General features: G+C 56.5%; 2 protein-coding genes across 7 annotated transcripts in view; one reads left to right on the top strand and one right to left on the bottom strand.

Moving 5' to 3' along the window:
• Nucleotides 1-11,332, bottom strand: part of MGRN1 (mahogunin ring finger 1) — a 53,987-nt gene extending 42,655 nt beyond the window's left edge. For 2 of the 6 annotated variants that reach the window (XM_058849280.1, XM_058849281.1), the window contains exon 1: nucleotides 6,482-6,685. In XM_058849280.1, the coding sequence (XP_058705263.1) occupies nucleotides 6,482-6,569 (88 nt within the window). In that variant the 5' untranslated portion in view covers nucleotides 6,570-6,685. Of the gene's footprint in view, nucleotides 1-6,481; nucleotides 6,686-10,660 lie in introns of those variants that run through there. The other 4 variants (XM_058849278.1, XM_058849283.1, XM_058849282.1 and 1 more) reach the window with 3 other exon arrangements.
• A 311-nt stretch (nucleotides 11,333-11,643) lies between these two features.
• Nucleotides 11,644-19,757, top strand: UBALD1 (UBA like domain containing 1). The gene is made up of 3 exons (XM_058849291.1): nucleotides 11,644-11,939; nucleotides 17,545-17,604; nucleotides 18,630-19,757. Exons 1-3 carry the CDS (start codon nucleotides 11,832-11,834, stop codon nucleotides 18,951-18,953), a joined length of 492 nt encoding a protein of 163 aa, XP_058705274.1. The 5' UTR covers nucleotides 11,644-11,831; the 3' UTR covers nucleotides 18,954-19,757.
• Nucleotides 19,758-21,231: the final 1,474 nt, after the last annotated feature.

Genomic DNA, 21,231 nt, shown 5'->3' with positions numbered 1-21,231 from the left:
TGCACAGACAGCATAAATTTGTGTAAAAATGAGTCATTCCAGAAGCAGTAACTAATCATCTGAATGGCTATGGAGGCATTCTGGAGGGATCTGCAGTCCCTCTAGCTAGGAGCAAGCAGGATTTACTCTGAAATTGAAGGGTTTTCATGAATGGTCCTGTTTTTTCCATTAAGGCTTTTTTCCTTTATGCTTCAAGAAAGGCTCTTTTCACTCTGCACAGATGGCAGCGCCTTAATGATGATGGTAGGGCTCAGCTATTGCTGAGCTCAGCTTACAAGCACCCAGATGTTTGTAGTACTGAAACACATCTTCTTTCCAGATACAACAATCACCTTCAGCACAGGTCCAGCATCTACTCAGAATCTGCCCTACAGAATCAGAATAACAAAATCACAGAATCATTTAGGTTGGAAAAGATCATCAAGTCCAACCTATGACCTATCATCACCTTGTCAATCAGAGCACTGAGTGCCACATCCAGTCATTTCCTGGACACAAATGTAGGTGCTCCAAATGACAGGGAACCTTTTCCCACTCCTCCCAGGAGCAACAAATTAAAAAACTAATCCATATATAATCTCCAAGCTCAGCCAGCCTGACACTGCCTCTCCACCAGAGATACACCACAGTGGTTTGTGTTTGCACTGAGGTTCAGAGAACCACAATGAACGCTGGAGTTTAGGAATAGATTTCACATTTTATGTAGGTCAAGCAGGATTATGTTTTGGAACATTTTATTTGATCAACGGTGAAGATAATGCGTGTGCAGGATGTCTCAGTACCACAGCAGCTGGTTATCTGGGATCAGAGTCAGAGAACTCCCTCTTATCCAGTGAGAGAGAAAGAATTACAGAATCATAGAATTGCCTGGGCTGCAAGGGACCTTAAAGATCACACAGTTCCAACTCCCTGCCATGGACACCTTCCACAACACCAGGATGCTCCAAGCTCTGTCTCCAACCTGGCCTTGGACACTTCCAGGGATCCAGAGTCAGCCACAGCTTCTCTAGGCAACTTGTGCCAGAGCCTCTTCAGCCCTGCCAGGAAGAATTTCTTCCTAAAATCCAGTCTAACCCTACTCTCAGTTTGAAGCCATTCCCCCTTGTCCTGTCACTCCAGGCCCTTGTAAATAATCTTGTCCCATCCTTCCTCTAAGCTCTCTCCAGATACTGAAAGGCCACAATGAGATCACCCTGAAGCTTCTCTTTTCCAGGCTGAACAATCCCAGCTCTCCCAGCCTTTCCTCCCAGTAAAGCTGCTCCATCCCTCTGAAAATCCTGGTGCCTCCTCTGGACTCTCTCCAGCAGCTCCAGGTCCTTCCTGTGCTGGGCCCCAGGGTTGGAGGCAGCTCTGCAGGTGGGGGTCTCACCTGATAGGGGCAGATATCCCCTGATAGGGCCTCCCCTGCTGCCCATGCTGCAGGATCAGCCCAAGACATGGTTTGAGAGCATCTCCAGAGAGGAAAAGGTCTCTCTTGCTCAACTGGAACAACACCCAGACACAAAACCAGCACGTGCAAGGCACCTGCCACACTGTCACTGCTTGACTAAGAACTGCTTTCGGCATCTCTACCACATAGTTGAGATTTCTCACAAATCACACAGTAGATGGAATCACAGCTTCAGTTCCACATTCAGACTGAACTTTCTTCATCTTCCTGCTAAATCACCTCCTGCAATGTGAAGGAGAGAGGTTTTTTCCCCCCAAGGCATTTCCTTCACAAGCAAACAAGTAACAAAGTGCCAGGCACTAGGAGCACAGGGAAAATCACTCGGAGGTGCTCAGAGGGGAACACAGTGGTGAGCAGAACAACCCCGAGGCTCTGGCACTGCTGCTGCACACACAAAAGCTGCCACATACACAAGAGGTCTCAACAGACAAACAAACTAGAATGGCAGCAAACTGTCTCTGCAAATTTATAACACAGTTTTCAGCAGCTAAAAAAAGATATTCTGTTGCAAGCTTTCGGAAATCACTTGCTACAAATGACACCCAAAGTTCAGAGCTCTCAAGGTAAGACCAAAGTCATGCATTAATCCTCTCAACCACTGTTGCAACCAGCTCAGAGTTTGCCCAAGTCAGAGGCAGAACATTTTAAGAAAGCATTTCTTAAATATCACACCAGGGACTAAAACGAAAAGGAAACTTCCAGATGGAAAATATGAGGCATCCTTTTTTGCAGTCACTGTGACATTTAGGATTTTTAGTGTCTCTAACAGGCGTGCGTATATTTTCTATGCATTAGAACACTAGGTTCCATTTCCAAATCCATTACAAAGATGGCTTTACAACTTTAGCCAGGCTATCATGCCTCTGGAGCTCTGTTCTCATATGTCCCCCCAGACTATAAAACCACCTTAAGCAGGTGTTCCAAGGCCAGCTTTATACAGAGCTCTGCAGCTATGGGCACAAGGAGGAAGAAAAGTGCCATCCTCTTTGGCAGGAAAAAGGAAAAGAAAAAAATCCTTGGATTAATCCTTCACGAGACTGCTACAAACAGAAACCCTCCAGGAAAATGCAGTGACATGCTGACCAGGAAAGAATCACACATAAATAAAAAAGGATGGAATAGGATAAAAATGCCAGAGCAAAGAAAAACTGTGGCTTTACTTCCCCAGAGTGAATCAGTACAAAACACAGAGGAGTGTGAGATAAAAGAGAACATGACCAAGTGACACTGCTTAGGTAGCTGAAGCCCAAGCAGTGGTTTTAAGAGAAATTGTGGTGGAAAACTTTACAGTGGCTGGAAAAACTGGGACCACTGGGACACCCAGAGCAGCCAATCTGACTCGTTTGTTTGTCCCATGCAAAACCAAACAGGAACCCAAGGTTCCTCCAAGGCATCAAATGACACCAAAATACTTTATATTTAGTATAACATAGCGATGGGCGTTTATTATCATAATTGCACCGGCATTAAGCACCAGACTGCACCAGTCATAATTACCTCTCCCTAAACCAGCATCCTAATCCCATATCCATGCAACACACGGATGTGATGCACAAGACACACACTGGGAAGGGACACAACCTACAAGAGGCAGGAGCACAACTGTAATCCCATCAAAACATGGGCTGTGTCGTACATTCATTAACAGAAAGCAATTAGGTGTCCATTTAGGCTTCTTGCCATTAACACAATTAACAGTGAAGTGATAGAAACTGAGTTCTCTTTAGTTATTCAGCCAGACTGACAGCACAGTCCCAGGCACAGCCTGAACCAGCAGCAGTGTGTGAAACACAGGGACACTGACACTGTCATGGTACACAGCAACACAGAGATGGACTGGGTGTGCCTCTGGATACTCTTTTCCTATTTCAAACTGCTCTTCCTTTGATTAAAGCTTCATTCCCAAACAACAAAGCCTCAGCTTCAGAGAAAAGCAACCTACTTCCTTTTTTTCCTCACAGAAATCTCCAGGGAATTCTCTTCCAAGAGCCTACTCCAGAGGAGAAGGGCCATCCCAAGGGCACGTGCTCCACACTGCAGAGGAGCTCATGGAACGGGAGCAGAGCTGTGGGAAGCACTGGGCCACTGCTCACTGGTTCTAAAGCATTAGGGGCATGGGAGATCCTTTCATGGCTCCAAGCACTGAAGCACCACAGAGATCACGATTGTTCCCTGCTAAATGGGGAAAAAAATAACTCATTTTTAGCCTGTTTCACTGAGGCACTCTTCTGTACAAACAGGGCCTTCCTCCCATCCAATCAGGCAGGGACAATGCCAGCATGTGCTCCATAAAGCAAGAAATTTTGGTTAAAAGGTACCAGCAAAGAGGGGTGAGAGAATGGAATTCAGTATCACCTTATAGCAGCCTCAGTCACCCAGATGCAGGAGGAAATATGTAAATTATACCCACCCAGAGCCTTGGAGGAATAAACAGGGCATTTTCAGAGGATTTTTGACTACAGCACTGCACACAATTTCCAACAAAGCTGTTAACCAACCTGCTTCACTGCGGACTGGCTCATGCAGACCAAGGTGGATTCCACAGCAATCTGTTCCATCCTCCCCAGAGCACGTGACTGACCCAGCAACAACCACATCAAAAGCCAATAAAGGAGAAGTGAATATTCACCTCTGCCTTTGCAACCAGCTGTGACTCAACAAGGCACAGTCACAGTGTCCCTTTCCCCAGGCAGGTTGACATGCAGCTGAAATCACAGCCAGAATACCTGTATTTAGGGTTTATTTCCTTGCACAATGTGTCCTTGCGAGGGGGTATTTGCTCCTTTATCAAACACAAACCCTCATCCTTCAAACTGATGCCAACCATGGACAGCAGCTGAGCAGGCATTTGTAGTAAGTCAAGATCTGTTGAAACCAGAGACAAGGAGAGGTAGAATGGAAAAGGAGGAGGACAGCCCTTGGTGCTGCACACAGGATGGGTGACCTCAGGTAATGCTCCCTCACCACTCGTTCCAGTCTTTCAGGGGTGATCTCGGAGCCAGGAGTGCATGTCAGGCTCACTCTCCAGCACACTCACACACCCAACACAGCTCACAGAAAACCAGCTTCTTCCAGTCAGGGCTCACAGCAGCGATGTCCAGATAGAAATCATTTAGCCCAAGAACATTTTGTACTACTTCCAGCTTGCTTCCTGACATCAAATCCATACCCACTCACTTCCAGTCATCCTCACTGTCAGGTTTGGTACCAACCTTCCCATCTCCAAGACCATCACTCTGAAGATGGCAGGACCACAGAGGACACCATCCCTCTGAACATGCTCCACCTGAAGGAGGGAGGGGAGCTACCATCTTAACAGCCCCCACTGTTCTGGGCTTTGAACCTCCACCTCAGAGGTGTTCACCACCTCTTCTTCTGCCTAGAGCTTGAACAGCTCTTCTCCCTCGCCAGAGCCAAGAGGATCGTTGTTAGATAAACCCAAAGAATGTGAAGAGAAAGCCCTGGCTTAACACCAGCTTTCAGAAAGAGCACAAGAAAATGCCACAGAGAATTAATTAACAAGCCTCTAATTGCATCCAGAGCCTTTGTAGGAAATACAAATATTTTTATTTAACCAGCTGCTCGAAAGCACTGGCTGTTCAGTTCTACAAGGGAGGCATCACACATGGAACACTCTTTGGTAGCATTATGGTCCAGAGATCCCCTTCCAGGGAGCATGGTAACACACAAACCCAACCTCAGGTGTGTGATGGGGTTACCTTGACAAGCTCAAAACCCAACACACCATTAACTTCCAGTTCAACAGCACAGGAACAGCAGGATGACAATGTGAAAGAAGTTTAATGCCCATTGCATACAGTGGTTATAATTAATCCATTCCTCATCTAAAATGCTGTCACATGCAGATCCTGCTGCAGCCAAGCTGTGAAACTTGCCTTTCCCAGTTGCCAAAATCTAGCTCACAACCCCCTAAAGAAAGCAGGTTACATTTTCTAAGAGAGCCAACACAGCTGTTGGATTTTTCTAGGCAGGTTTCCCCTTCCACTGCCTCCACACCACCATTCCTGCTAAAGGCCAACCTGCAACACGACAAGGTGTAATGATGACAGGACTTTATTTGAGATGATCCTGCACCCCCTTCAAACCAAACAGGGGTCCTGGTCCCCTCCATCACACAGCCCTGAGGATGTCACAGCCAGCTGGTCATGGACACACACAGGACATGAATCTCTGAATGAAATGTCTTTGTATCTGAGAGCCAGGGGACCCAAACTGCTGCTCTGCAAATTCTTCAGCCTGCCAGGAAAAGCCCTGACAGAACCAAAAGCTAGAAAAAAATGGTAAGCAAATGGATATTGCAGGGGGAAAGAGCACCTGATCACTTGTTTTCTGAGAATAATAAGTAAAACTCTTTAAACACGTTAAACCTGGTCAATCTCAAAAGCTGGCCCAAGACAAGGTGAGACATGGGCTCATCCCAACTGCACACAAGTGGCACTGACAACTCTCCAAGCCTCCAGAACAATTTCCTGTGGAAAACAGCCTCCCAGTAGGCTGTGTCAGCCCAACAGCTGCTAGGTGAGAGCCACTGCCATTTTAAGCAGTTAAAGAGGGTTGTCATGCGGGAATGTGGCGATCCTTCATTCAGCCAGAACCAGTTCTGTTCCGTGTCCCCACCGAACTCCGCCGTCTTTACCAGCAGCAGCCGTCGCACTCATCAGCGACCAACAACTTGCTGAGGCCACGTTTCCATGGTGGGGAGCGGCCTCAGTGACCCCCGGGACCACGGGCGGTGACGGCACCAGGCGGGCCCGGGCAGCGGGACAGCCGAGGCCTGGATCCAGGGCACGGAGTCACCCTCACGCCTGAGCCCCCCGGGCAGAGCCGGCCCTGTGCCACCGCTGTGCCCACAGACATCCATCCACGGCCTCTCGGCCAGCGCGGGCGGGCTGGGCCGGAGCCAGCCCAGGCCGGTGACTCCCGCAGCCCCTTCCCCGGCCTCCCCGCTCTGCCCGGGCGGCACCGCGCCCGGCACGGCCTGTCCCCCTCCCCGGTCCCCGCGGCCCTCACCGGACTTGGGCGGGTAGCGGTAGGCCGAGTTGGCCTGGATGTCGATGTCCTCCACGCCCGCGATGCGCCGGCTGAGCAGGGAGCCCATGGCGGCCGCGGACAGGGCGGGCGGCCCGGGGGCGCAGAGCGGCGGCGGCGGCGGCACCGGGACCCGCACCCACGGCGGCGGCGCGGGGCACGCCGGGACAGCGAGTCCGCCCGCCCCGGGACTACAGCTCCCGGCAGCCACCGCGGCGGCGCCTACCAAAGGCGGGGCGGGGGGGGCGATGGCGCCTCACGGCCTCCCCCGGGGAGCGGAGTGAGCTCCGCCGGCAGAAGGCGCTGCGGCTGAAACGGGGATGGGAACGGGATGGGGATGGGAACAAGGATGGGAACAGGAGTGGGCCCAGGGATGGGCATGGGGCACTCTGCGTGGGAGGGGCATGGAGATCACCAGGGGGCACACCTTAGATGGAGAAACCCTTGGGACGTCGCCCAGGGAAGCACAGGAAAGATGGATGCCCAGGGACACACCTTGCACAGGGATGCACAGGAAGAATGCCCAAGGTCATGTCTGCACAGGATGTGCGGGGCGGATTCCCAGGGACACATCTGGCACAGGGAAGATGCACAAAGAGACAGAACCTGCACAGGGATGCCCAGGGAGAATTATCCACGACAGTTCCCAGAGGTGGGACCTGCTACTGGCTGAGGCTCAAAGCCAGCAGGAAAGGTGATCAGCCTCCCATGGGGAAGCCTCTCCATTCTGGGTTCCTCCCCTCACAGGTATTGCTCACACAAAAGCAAATAGAGATGCCTGAGGTTTGGATGCGAGAACAGGGAATGGCCACGGGATACCTCGCATGTGGGACACAACAGTTGGGAGGACAGCGTGGAGGAAGAGGCACAAAAAGCCACCAGTGTCCCAAGACCAAGCCCTGTCCCCTCTGGCACCGAGGAACAGAGAAAAGTGATGGGAAATACCATCCTGCACATATGCTGTAAAGGAACTGAGGACCCAAATTCCCAGCAGTGGAGTTGGGAATCACTGGGAGACATGAAGGAACTGAGGTGGCACATGTGAAATCACTAAAATTTGCCTTAGGAGCAGGGAAGAGGACTGGGATTCAGGGAATTGGGATGGAGCAGGGAGCAGAGCCTGCTAGCATGGGAGGATTTTGTGATAGCAAGTGAGCAGGCAGTGGGTGGAATTTGCTGGCTGTAAACACAAACTAAAACACGCCCAGCGGGAATAAGCAAACAATCCCGAGGCAAAACGTGCTTCCGGACAGTTCTTATCCTTGCAGCTGTTGTGGCCACACGAACACAGCCAGGGGGGCTGTAAGAGGCACAGGATGCAGGGGAACACGTGCTGGGGGTGAGGACAGAGCAGAAGCAGACCTTCTGCATCCCGTTGTGCAGCAGGGCTGGGAAGGAGGACAGGGAAGAAATATGGAATGAGCAACAAGTCCTGCTGGCCAACTACAAGAGTTGGGTACCCTGCACCTGGCACAGGGGAGCCCCAGGCTCTGTCTGGCAGTGCCTTGGCAGTAACTGTGCCTGTGTCCCCCAGGATGTGATGGTGCCTCTTGCTCAAGCAGCCTCTTTGTGCAAGAGTTTCTCATAGCAGAAGTTACACAGGGAGGGAGGCATGGAGTCTGCTGACCATCACAGTGACAAGGATGGAGCCTGCTGACCATCACAGTGAGAAGGATAGAGTCTGCTGACCATCACAGTGACACGTACACTGATCCAGAGCATGTCCAGTGCTCCCTGCCTACACAGTCATTGGAACAAGCTCTGGGCAGTGCCCTGGCACCAGTGGGGTGATGCAAACAGCTCCTGTGCCACCAGCAGCCCCAAACTGAGCAGGGTGAATCCACAACCCCCGAGGCCTCACTCTGCAGGCCAGCAGCTGATTTAGGGCTCAGTGCTGGAGCAGACTGGGCACAGCAAAGATCACTGGCTCCATCTCCCTGTGCAGTCCTGAGAACTGGTGGCCAGCTGGCCACAGTCGGGGGACAAAGCAGGGCAGTGTTTGTACCATGAGGCAGGCAAGGAAGGGAAGAGACAGAAGATAAGAAGAGTCCTTCTCCCTTTCCTCCCACAACCTGAGCACCAAGAGCTGTTCTCCAGCTCAAAGAGGCAACTGCTCCAAAGCTGTTCCCCGAGGTTTTTTTTGGGACAGAATCATGGAATCCTGGAACAGTTTGGGCTGAAAAGGACCTTAAAAATCATCTTGCTCCAAATCCACATTCTCTGAGCAGCTGCCCGTGCTGCTCACCGCGAGCCCGGTGCCACGTGGGTTAAGCAGGGGAGAGCCAGGTCCCACAGCCGCGGGGTGTTGGCTCTGCCCGGGAAGCTGCGGCAGGAGGTCTTTTGTTCGTGCAAAACCTCCACCAGTGGGAAGGTCCCTCCCGGGCCGCCCGGCTCTCCGGAGCGCTCAGAGGAAGCCGTCGGGCCCGTGGGGGTTTTTGCCATCTGGGAGGGCAGGGGCTTTAGCTGGAGAATCCGTCCCAGAGGGCTCTGCTCCGTGACAGACAGCGACAATAGCAGCAGCATGCCACGGCCTGGCTCAGCCCCTCCGCCCCGAATCCCAGGGCCCGGAGTGAGCGGAGCTGAAGGGGAGCAGCTCCTTTGCCCCTGCTCGGCCGGCGGGATGCAGGCGCTGACACAAACAAAGGCAGGATATTGCAACATGGCCTCCTCCATCCCATCAAGGGCCACTGCCAGCAGCGTGGGGAAGGAGAGTGGAAGGCCCGGGGCAGGGAGCAGGGCTACCCTGCCAGCCCCCCATAGCTCCTCAGGTGGGTCCCGTGGGCTGGAGGAGCAGCAGTCCCCCAGCCCATTGTGCAAGAAGCAGCAACAGCCCCACAAACCCTGGTGGTGGCACCTGAGTGGGTTTTGCACCTTCACCTCTGGGTTCCCTGAGATGTGTTTGTTCCTGTTTTGGTGCTGCCAGCCCCAGCAGGGTCTGCTGGCACCATGAGGGAGGAAAGCTGCAAAGACAGGGGGCCCTCTGTGAGACAGGGATGAAAATACTTCCACAAGGTTCAAGGGAGCCCGAGACCCCTGAGTGCCATCATGGTGTGGGGTGAGAGTGGTCAAACTGGGGAGGACCAGGGTGAAACTGGGCCAGGGCTGCTACCACCAGGAGGCTGCAGAGCCACAGGGGTGGTGAGGAGACCTCAGCTCCTGCACTGCCTTCCACCTCTGCAAAACCCACTCAGGAAAAGATGACCCTGGAGCCATTCTCCAGCACAATGTGGGGAAGAGCAGCAGGAGAGAGGAAGGATCATTTGAACCCCAGGAAGAAGAATCCACAGAGCTGCAGCTCAGGGGAAGCAGGTGGGCCAGAGGGACACCCACCCCTCCCACTGCCACCTTTCTCCAGCCACCCCCAGCTGCCCTTCAGGAGTCTCCTTGGACATGTCTGCTGAGGAGGCAGCTATGAGCACACCTGTGTAAACAAGGAAATATGTTTCCCTGCAAAGTTCCCGATCACCAGAGCAGCTCATCCAAAGTCCAGCTGCTTGGGGGTTTATTGCCCAGTGAGGCAAATTGCTTTGTGTCAGTTGTTCCCACTGCCACTCGCTGTGTTTGTCGGGTAAGTGTAGAACAACAAGGTTCAGGAGCCCTGGAGACAACGCACGGAGTTACAGCTCACCAGAAGGAGTGGTGAGCCCATGAACTTTGCCTCCCTGAACACTGCCCTGCTCTGGAGAGAGCTTACAACCCTTCCCAAAAGCCCTGCTGAGCCAGGCCCAACCCTTCTCCTTCCGAACACCAAACTCCAAGGTTTCTAAACATGCCTGGCTCTTTCAGATTAAAATAATCATTCAGGAGATTTGTTTTTCCAGCTGTATTTACACCTTGGTGACTACAAATCTCCCTGTGCCACTTTTCTCTGGGGGTTGTCTTGACCTTGTAAGAAATGAGCGGTCACATCTTGATATGTCCCACTGCCAAATACAGCTGCACTCTCACTTGGATTTAGGCAGTGAGATATATAGAACAAGAAAAAGGAAAACCCCTTGGCCCTGAAATTCTCCAAGGCTTGGAGAGGCTGAATGGTTGTGTAACGCCAGAACGGTTACTAAAGAACACGTGGGAAATGGTGACTAGCTTTGGACAATACCAGAGCAATTCCTGTCCACACAGTGGAGGCTGCAAACCCCACGGATCAAGTGTATTACCTACCTGAGCTTCAGCCATTTAATCCTCACGGCTCAGAAACACCTGCAAAATGCCAGCCAGGGTCAGAGGTGTTAGCGAACAACGCACTCACGGCCAGGCTAAACCCCTCCAAACTGCAGGAAACAGCCCAGAAGTACCGCTCAGGAAAGGTGGAGGCGGCTGGAGCGGCAGTTCCCTTCCCCCGGTGTTATTAGCCCCGGCCACTCAACCGCGTGTCCGTGCCTGCTTATCCTTAGCAACAACCATTGTGCTCTCTCCCGGGCCCTGCAGCGCCTGCCCGGCCGCGAGCTTTCATCTGCTGGGGCAATGCCGTAAATGTTCTCAAAGGAGCCTTTCACGGCGCCAGGAACCCCCCGGCACCTTCCAGAACCTTCCCTCGCTGCCGCCTCTCGCTTCAGCTCCCGTCAGCCGCCTCAGTGATGCACGGACACGCTGCGGCTGAGGGGAAAACGGGACCAGGAAGGGGTGGTAGCGCTGATGGAGGGCGCGGGGGCCGAGGGGCTGCGGCTCCACCGCCTCTCGGGCCATGGAGCTGTACGGCAGCTACGAGCCGAGGCGGCTCCACCAAACCCCCGTAGGCTGCAGGAGGGTAACGGCAGGGCCTGCAGAGGTTTTACGGTGCCGAGGGGCGGCGGCGCGGCTCGGCTCGGCTTGGCCCGGTTCTGTTCTGTTCTGTTCGGTTCGGCCCGGCCCAGCTCGGCCCCGCCACTCCCTCACGTCAACAGGAAACCGCACGCGGCCGACTGTAAACACCGCCCGCTCCCACGTGACCGCGCGGCCCCGCCCCGGCCCCGCCCCGCGCGCGGCCCGCCCCCGCCGCCCTCCCATTGGGGGCCGCGCCGTTGTTGACCATATACGGTCAGGTACTACCAAGCCGCGGGCGGCGGTTGGCCGGCCCCGCGCGTCACTCAACGCGCGCCAAGCGCTCCGCAAACAAAGCGGGGCCTGCTGGGAGTTGTGGTCCGGGCGGGGGCAGGGCGGCGAGACAGCGTGGTGAGCTGGAACTACAAATCCCAGCGGCGCCGCGCGGGCCGGGCCGCACCGCCCCGCCCCGGGTGGCCGTGGGCGGGGCTGGGCGGGCGCCGTGAGTCAGTGCCCGGTAAACATTGGCGTGAGCCTCCGGCCCCGCCGTGCTGGCGGCGCCCTGAGGGCGGCGGGGGCCGGGGCCGGGGCCATGGACGAGCTCAAGCACCAGGTGATGATCAACCAGTTCGTGCTGGCGGCCGGATGCGCCGCCGACCAGGCCAAGCAGCTGCTGCAGGCGGCCCACTGGCAGTTCGAGGTGAGGCCGCCGCCCCGGTACCGGCCCCGGGCGGGTCCCCGCGTGGGAGCATCCGGAGGGGGTTCGGGCAGCATGGATCGGTGCCCGGCCCTGCGGACGCGCCGCTGCTCCCCGGCCCGCCCACACGCGCGGCGGCGGCGGGGCGCGGGCCGGGCCCCCGGGGGTGCCCGAGGGAGCGTGGGCGCCACGCGGGGCGGGGGATCGGGAGGCCACGTTGCGCGGGGGGTGCGCACGGAGGGGTTCGCAGCCTGCCGGGGCCCCGCGCCGGACCGCGACCGGGCCGGGGGCGCCGAATCCGCCGAAGCCTCCTCCTGTTCCCCCCGCCCCCGCCCCAGCCCTCCCGCGTGGCCGTGGGCTGGAAAACCCCAGCGCAGCCTTTCCCACGGCCCTGCCCCGGGCAGTTTGAGTTCTCGGGCAGCCGAGGGAGAGGAGACTTTGTAGGTCAGAGCTTTTCTGGCTCCAGACGCCTTTTCCTCTCGCTCGCGGGCGGGATACTCGGTGACATTGACAGGGGTTAACGCCGCGCGTGGGGCGGGGGGTGCCGGGGGAGCTCCCCGCTGCCTTTCAGCGTGCTCGGCTCCTCCGGAGATGCCCGGACCTGAAGTGCAGGGAGCAAAGGGGAGTGCGGTGGCTGTCGCCAATAAATTGCTTTCTGAATGGGATTTTTCCTTTCCTTCTGCAGCTCCCTAGGCTGGAGCTGATGGATTTGACGCTAATGGCACCTCGGTAATTGAAGTGTCTGTGCTGTGCTGCGGGGACAGGTCTGAGTCAGGCCGGGGAGCGGGAGGCTCCGTCTGTGCCTCCTCCGGGGCTGGAGCACCTCTCCTCCGTGCCGGGGGGAGCGGGCGCTGCTGCCCGGGCCGTGCCGGGGTTGTTCCGTAGCGGAGCAGCGGCCGCACGGAGCCGGCACGTTCGCCGTCCATCGGTGTGCGGGCACGGCATTCCCAGATGCTCCATCACAGGCCATTCCCAAACCGAGCCGTGCGTGGCCGGGGAGCGTGGGGTGGGCTTGCAGGGATGTGCTGAGGACCGGGCCGGCGATGCCCAGCGCCGTGCCCGGTGAACGGGAGCACCGCTGGCGTGGGATGTGTTGCATGTGTAACGTGCTGCGGCGTTTGTTTACTAACACAGCCTGACAGTGGCCCTCTGGGACAGGCGGGATCCTCTTCCACCACCTCCGTGCGTGTCGCAAAAGAGCCGGGGAGGGATGACAGAAGTTTTAACGTGTCTTTCAAAGGGCTTTTTTGCAGAACTTTGCCACCGTTTGGCGAGTTGCACAAGTCCAAACAGCCGTCTCCTGCCGGCTGGGCACTCACATGACTCAGAGGAAGCCGGGCTGTAAACAAACGCTGCCGTTACCATGTTCCCACTCACTTTTGGTGCAACGGTCAGATAATTCCCTTTGCAAAATGGCCGCTGGGCACGGCTCCTTCTGGGAGCCACGCTGGGGAGGGATCGCCTCCCGACCACTCCAGCCTGCTCTCACCTCTTTCCTAGGATACTCCCGAGGCTTTTGTTATTCCAGTGCAGCACCCGTTCGCTGGCTGGTCTGCATCTGCAATGAGTATAAATCGGGGGAGTTCAGGCAAGTTCATTACGAGGGAAGGCAGCATAAATTAAGCATCTCCTTGGAGTCAAAGCGCTGCTCCAGGGGCACGGCGTGAATTGGATCAGCCTGTTTGTACCTGAGGATTTTGCTGCTGCCTGTGAGGCCACCACGGGGAGAGGTGTTCTGCACAGGGGAACCAGGCTAGCTCAGTGGCCCAGTGACACACAGCAGGATTTGGGTTGTCCCAGCTCTGTGCCTCTGTCAGGGCACTCCTGGCATCCATCTGCCCTGCCCAGGATCTTTCCTTTGTGGGCAAGTGTCCCACTTGCTGTCTGTGACAGCCCCTGGGGTATTTAGCAGGAGGGAGAGGGAGGATGCTGTGAAACACAGTCAGCTTTGGGATGCTGGTGTTTTGGGACCACTTCCCTATCCTTGTGTTGCTTTGAGGTTGGCTGCTCAGGGGCCATTGTGTGTAGGAAGATGAAGTGAGGGCTGCAGAGCAGGTTTGCTCTGTGTCTCTTTCCAGACCTGGTAGATCCAGGGTGGAAGAAATGTGATCCAGGACAGTGAGCAGGGTGGGAGGTCAGGAAAACATTTGGGATACCTTCACCTTTGGCTGTGGTGTGAGCTGATCAGAGTCTGTCCCATACTCAGGGGGTTGACTAAGGAGCCATTTTTTTTTCATCCCATCTATCCCTGGGGAGCAGGGCAGTTCATGGGTAGGGTGTGGATCGCCTCTCCCACTCACTGTGACTCCACTCCTGTTTCTTAGGGACCCTGGGCAGGCTTTCTCTTGTTGTGCCCAGTTTAGTTTGCAGCTCTTGCAGCTCTGGGGGCCCTTCCATGCTTCCAGAGATGGCTGCTGTGGGTTCCAGCCAAAATGGCACTGCCAGCCCAGCCCTCCAGCAGCTGGAGCAGTGCCATGGCTGATCCCAGGGGGAGGTTTACAGGCCCAAGAAAGCAACTTGGAGTGTCTCTGGGTGAAAGCTGGCACTCGGCCTCCAGGGCTTGGCTTTTTGGGAGAAGCCAGGGAGAGCAGCTCTTCCACGGCTGGAACCCAGGAGGTTGCCAGGCAGACATTTCAGTTTGCAGAGTCTCACATGGGGCTGGGCAGTGGATCAGGCTCTTTCTCTGGTAGAAAGATATTATTTGGCTTTATGTGCTCATTGCCCTTGGGGCTGTTTGGGAAGGATAAGAAACTGCTCCTAAAAAAACCCACCCATTCCTTCCTTTTCCTGGTGCTAAGAGCCTCCATTCAGTATAGAGAGGTTGTGTGTGGGGAGCAAGAGGAGCAGGTGCCTGGCTTTGCTCGCTGTGTTCATGGCTGGATTTTGCTTCCTCTCATGTATTTCTGTTTCATGAAGCCCCTTCCTTGGTGGTTCAAGGACGGGGTGCCCCCAGGGCTGCCCCTGCTGCTGGGTGCCCTGTGCTGGCAGAGCTCACACCTCCAGCCACCCTCTCTGTGACTGAGTCACCACAGGTGCCTCTTGGCACCCTGGCTGAGTCCCTGTGTGATCCATCTCCTGTGAAGCTCCTGGTTTTGCATCTGGGAGGGGGCACAGTGGCCTGGTCACATGCTGAGCTTGGTCAGGCCATGGATGTGGAGCTGTCCTGCTCCCACACACACCAGGGTGACACAGGCAATGGGGCCTTTGGTCCAGGGTCAGAGCTGAGCTGGGCTTTGGCTCCTTCTCCAGAAGAGGAGCCTTAATTGGCTTTGCCATTGCACCAGTCACCGTGGCACTTGTGATGCTGTCTGGAGACCAGGTGGCATCAGTGGCTTTGGTTACGTGTGTGTCCCTGGCCCCTGTGGCACCAAGGGGAGCATGGGGTCCTCACTCGCCAGGCTGGGGCTCTGCAGGTCCCTTGGGAGGTGACTGCATGTCCTGGGCTTTGTGCTGGGCACAGGGGCTGTTTCTGCTGTGCTTGGAAAAGGGCAGATGGAGGGGAAGAGACACTGTTCTAGACAGAGGGGCCTGCACTGGCAGAGTGCTTCCTCTGCCCAGTCACAGCTTTCATCCCAGCACTGGCAGGGATTGGTGGGCAGCTCAGGGGGACAGCAGGGACCTTTTCTGCCCCTGTCTGCCAGTGGCACAGTCCCAGATACGAGGCCATTTGGAAAACAGGAGCACAGAGCAGATTTAATCAGCTTATGGTATCTGGCTGTGCCCACACCTCTGCCTGTGTTTCCCGTTTGGTGTTGCCCCTCTCTTATCACGATCTGTCAGCGATAGGGCCCGTGGGTGTTGACATCCAACCTCGCCCAGGACGAAGGGTGGTGTGGCTGGGGGTGTCACTGCCTCAGACGTGTCTGTCTCTGTCGGACATTCCCTTATTCAGAGCTGTGTGCTGTCCTGTGCAGAGCTCTCTCCAGGGCTGCAGACCCTATTCCTGCTGCGTGGCTGTCCCTGGGATCCAGTGGGTTCTGCCTGCAGGAGCTGAGGGCTCTGAGCTCGCAGCATGGCCGGGTGCAGAGTTCAGGTGCTGCAGCTATTGCAGGGAAGAGCCTTGCCAGCCCAGCTATTGCACGCTCCTCCTGAGGTCTGGGAGCTGCCAGACTCTTCAGCAGGAATTGCTTCCCCCACCCAGGTCTGGGTCATTGTTTATAGACATCGCTCTGGCTGCCACCCGTACCAGTAGTTTTCTGCTGTTTAGCCAGGTAACCATAAACCCCTTTGCCTCCCCAGGGCCTGCCAGCCTGGATGTTTGTTGAAAACTAGTTTTCCCATTGGATCAATGAGCTGAGCTGACTTGCTGTCATTCATCCTGGCCCTTGGAATGACACAGGAGCATGTGTGGTGGCAGGACTGTGGCTGCTGCAGTTGAGCAGGGTTTGGTACAACCTCCCTGTGCTTCTTCCAGGCTTTTCTGCCTCTTTTTCCCCAGCAACTTGGGTAACCCCAGTCCCTGGCTTTCAGGAAGGGAGCAGAGTCTCGAGTAATGTGGCAGCACACAGCCACACCCCAGAGTGGAGACCTGAAGGCCCTGGGGAGAGGCCTGAAGGGGGCTTTTCCTTCAACCAGAACTGAATCCAAACCAGGTCTCTTACATTTCTATCAAGTCTCATCTACAACTGAATCATAACATTGTTTTCTAGCCCTGACTCAGTTGAAGCCTGGTGCAGAACAGGAGTCGCCATCATGGAATCACAGAATGGTTTGGGTTGGAAGGGACCTTGAAGGTTATCTTGTTCCACCCCTGCCATGGGCAGGGACACCTTCCACTACCCCAGGTTGCTCTGAGCCACATCCATCCTGGCCTTGGACACTTCCAGGGATCCAGAGGCAGCCACAGCTTCTCTGGGCACCCTGTGCCAGGGCCTCAGCACCCTCTGAGTAAAGAACTTTTCACCATTCCTGCATCAGCTCAGTGCTGTGCACCCCCAAACCTCCTGCTGCTTTTGCTCCTCCCAGACGTGGGCTGGGTGTCCGCCCTCCAGACCATCCTGTTCCCCTGGCCTTCCCTACCTGTGACCCTTCTTGTCTTCTCAATGCCTGTGGCACATGACTTACCCACGAGACTATTACTGGTTTTAACTGGAAGCTACAAAACAATGTCAGTCCTCATCGTGCTCTGTCTGCAACTGAATTGGAAATGTTCTGGCATATGGGGTGAGCACCTGCTGCAGCCCCTGCCCTGGGGATCTCCTGGTGGGAATATGGGGACTGTGATCATGTCCTTTTGAGGACGTGCCTTTAACTGGTTCCTCCTGCTGGGGTTGGGTTTGGTTTCCTTTGTTTCCCAGCACACGATGTCGTTGTGAGTTGTGAAATGCCTGCTGGGCTCTGCAGGTGCTGCTTCTTGCAAGGATGGTGGTCCCAAATACACATGGCTACCACCTGCCCTGGTGTGAGCAGATGGCAGGCACAGGTCCCTGCTTGGGGACAGGGAGCAGCTGTGCCCCATGGCCCCCCAGGGGATCATCTACTACACCCCATCTTTGGGGTCTAGCAGTGTGCAGGGGTCAGGTGGGTGCCTAGTTTGGATGCTGGTGGGTGCCCAATTTGGATGTGGGTAGTAACATCATCTTTCCCTTTTTTTTTTCCTTCCTTTCAGACTGCTCTCAGTGCTTTTTTCCAAGAAACAAACATCCCCTACAGCCACCACCATCAGATGGTAAGTGCATTCCCAGCTCCCCAGTGCTCTCCCAGGGCAGAGCACCAGCTGGCGGGTGCTTCAGGCTGGTGCTCACATCCAGCTCGCTGCTTCCCAACTCCAGGAGTGCAGGCAGGGAGGTCTGGCTGGGCACTGCTAGAGTTGTCTGCCAAGGAAGGTTTTCCTGGAGAGTAGCTGGTGGCATAGCCTGCCCTAAGCAGTGGGACAGCAGAGCCCTGCAGATGGTTTGGGGCTGCTCTTCCAAAAGGGATAATATGAGGGAGGACGTGTTGGGCATAGCCAGTGATCCACACCAGCCCAGCAAGGCAGAGAGCCTGGAGGAGCCTGAAGCACTGACCTGTGTAAATACACTCACAGATACATGGTGCTTCCCATCCTGCAGCAGCCACACACACAGGTCCTTGTGTGCTCGCTGGAGCGAGCAAATTCCTGGAGCGTCGCCGGAGTGTGGCTCTGGTGTGGCGTGCAGAGCGTCTGGAGGTGTGTAAACACCCACACGTGGGTGCAGCCTGCCTCTGCTCTCTTCCAGCTGTCCCCAGACTCCATCCCTTAACTCTCATGGCCTGGCAGCCCGTAATCTGCTTGGGCAGATGTGTCTTAAGGATTTACTGGCTGCTGCGGCCTTGTTTGACTCTCTGGGACAATTGGGGATTTGGAGCATGCAAAACCCAGCAGGGCTGGAGCGTGCCCAGTCTCCTGGAGGGTGGGAGCTGAGCCTGAGCCTTGTGCCCACAGAGCCAGAAAGCTGCAGGCTCAGGGTGGCACCAGTGGGTTATGGAGCAGACCAAGTGGGTTCCCGACTTGGCTGGGCACAGGGGGTCCTGTCTGGGCCCTCTGCCAGGACTTCTTACCGCAGCATGAGCCTTCAGACCCTTCAGGAGAGCTGCTCGTGGGCAGCACAGTCAGCAGAGCAAAGGTCTGGGGGCTCCATGTGCCACAGCAGGGGAGGCAAAGGGGTCTCGAGCCATGCCCTGGTGGGAGGCAGAAGATGGGGGCTCCCCTGACCCCGTGTCTCCTTCCCACAGATGTGCACTCCCGCCAACACGCCGGCCACGCCGCCCAACTTTCCCGACGCCCTCACCATGTTCTCCCGCCTCAAGGCTTCCGAAAGCTTCAACAGCAGTAGCCCCGTGGCCTCCATGGCGACTTCCCCGCCGCCCCCGGCCCCGCCGCTGCCCCAGCACGGGGCCTTCAACCCCGCCTGGCCCACGGCTTCGCCGCCCGGGCAGCAGCAGCAGAGCATGTGGACTCCGGCCGCGCCGGCGCAGCCCGCGGGCTGGCCCGCCGCCGTCTCCCAGCAGGCCAGCGCAGAACAGAAGGCCAACGTGACCATGGAGGCAGAGAGATGAGGCCGCGGCGGAGAGCGGACGCGGCGGGGACCCCTGCGTATAAATATATATATTTTTTTTCTCCCCCCCTCCCCAAAGAGGAGAGGAACTCCGCTGCCAGGGCGTCTGGCAGCCGCCGAGACACATGAGCAAATAGCTGCCTTGCATGGGTTTGGTTTGAAGTAGTTTTTACTTGTTCTCGAGCTGAATGGAGCTCCCCAGAGACAGCGGGAGGCTGCGTGGGACCGGTGCCTCTGCCTGGGACCCTGACGCTGCCAGACTCTTGGGGAGGGAGCACCCCCTCCTCTCTTGGGACACCGGAGTTTGCATGCCAGTGACATTTACAGAGGAGGTCCCTTCCTCAGGGTCCCCTGGGCCACCCCACCAGGCAGAGTGGGTTGTGCCTGAGTGTTTCCCCCCATCCCTCAGCCCCGATCAACTGGGTGGGGGGCAGACACCCCATGAGGCTTGTTTTTGTAAGGGGGGGAGAGAGCGAGGGCTGTTCCTGCACCACCACAGCCTCCACCCCACGTGCCCCGTCCTCGCTGGTGAGCAGGGCTGGGGGACACCGGCCCTTGGGGAGGCGTCTGGCCCCTCGCCCAGCCCCAGATGGGGAGCAGGGGGTGAGCACTGGTGGTCCTGCTGGGCCAGCACACCCTCCCCTCAACCTCCCAGGATGGGGTTTGCCCCAGGGCTGTTTTGCATGACACAGTGTAACCCTAGAGACTGGGATCGTTTTTAACCCCTCTGTTCTTTTCTCCCGGCGGCTGGAAGTCTCTCCGGATGCGCCGCAGCCGCTTGCAATACACGCTCTTCTGCTTTGAACCCCGTGTCTTTGCTTCGTTTGCAGCAGTGGCGGGACACAGGCAAACACTGAGCCTGGAGTGTTTCAGGATCCCCTCTCCCAGTGGCTCAGTGCACCCCAAGAGGGCTGGCTGCATCTCCAGCTGCTCCAAACACTCTGTTCCAGCCGTGCAGTGACTGCCAGCTGCTTTTGGCCAGGTGCACCCAGGGCTCAGCTCTGCCACATCAGCTGTGGTGACACCCCAGCAGGCAGGGCTGTGCTGAGTCCTCAGGATCCCCTGTGACATCCACAGGTCCTGGGTGTTTTGCTGTGACCTGGCTTCTATCCCCTCTTCCCCAGGTCCCTTGGAGGCTGCTGTCCCGTGCCCCTGCACTCCCCAGTCAATAATTAATTTCAGTCTCTTATTTGTGTTGCTAAAATAAACAATGTAGGAAGGATGGTTTCACCCGGGGTGCCTCTTGGACAGCCTGGGCAGGGCCTGGGAGCAAGGGCTGGAGCTGGGGCTGTCCCTTGTGAGCTTCCCTGCATGGAGTGCTGGAGCTGCCACCCTCAGTCCTGCCCCACTGAGATGAAATGTGCCAAGCTGGTGGGCCCTGGAGTGAGCCAGGGCTGTGTACCTTCTGTCTCAGCTGTGGTGAGCACATCCAGGCCAGTGTGGAGTCCTGCTGGGAGTGGGGATGGTCTGTGAGGTGTGGGGGTGCAGCACAGAGCCACCCAGGATACACAGAGAAGGGATTTGTCCCCAGCCTTGAAGAGAGACAACTGCCTGAGAAGTGAAGCCACACGGAGACCTAGGTGGTGAGGAGGGAACCTGTGACTGTCCCAGGGCCACCAGGATCCACAGGATTGGAAAATCATGTGCCAGACCACAGACCTGGTCATCTGGCTGGTCAGAGAGCTGATGGGGACGTGGCACAACCCAAAAGTGTCAGATTCTGGATGCCCTTTTGTGTCCTCAGGAGCTCAGGGACTGTACAGGGAAGGCAACAGAGGGGGGAGCATCTCTGGCCTGTGGTGTTACCCCACTGCAATGAGTGGGTGCCAGGGCAGTGTGACTCCAATTCCACCAGTCCCCCGAGGCCAGGCCTTGCTGCAGGTGCCTTTCTGCAGCCCCCTGTGACACTTCACAGCCCCCTGGCCAGCCTGGACACCTGAGCTTTGCACCAGCCCCCCAGGAGCCTGGGTTCATCACCTGCAATGCACAAGGACAAACAGCCTTTCATGAGGCACAACACCCTCAGCAGCTCCCCTGGGAGTGCTCAGCAGCACTGGGCTGGTGGCCCAGGGGACACTCAGGACAGGCACCTGCGTAGGTACCTGGGGATGCAGCGTGTCCCTGTTGGTGTGCCAGGAGCTGAAGGGGAGAAGCAGAAACAGTACAGGGGGACAGCCATCCCCTGCAGACCTCTGCCCTGCCAGCACCCCAGTGCCAGTGCTTGTTCACAGCCCCCAAGCCCTGCTCCATCAGCACCTTGTTCATACCTGGGTGCTTCA

Source organism: Poecile atricapillus, chromosome 14 (assembly GCF_030490865.1).
Source record: "Poecile atricapillus isolate bPoeAtr1 chromosome 14, bPoeAtr1.hap1, whole genome shotgun sequence".
Lineage (NCBI taxonomy): Eukaryota > Metazoa > Chordata > Aves > Passeriformes > Paridae > Poecile > Poecile atricapillus.
This window is presented reverse-complemented; position numbering and strand designations above follow the sequence as displayed.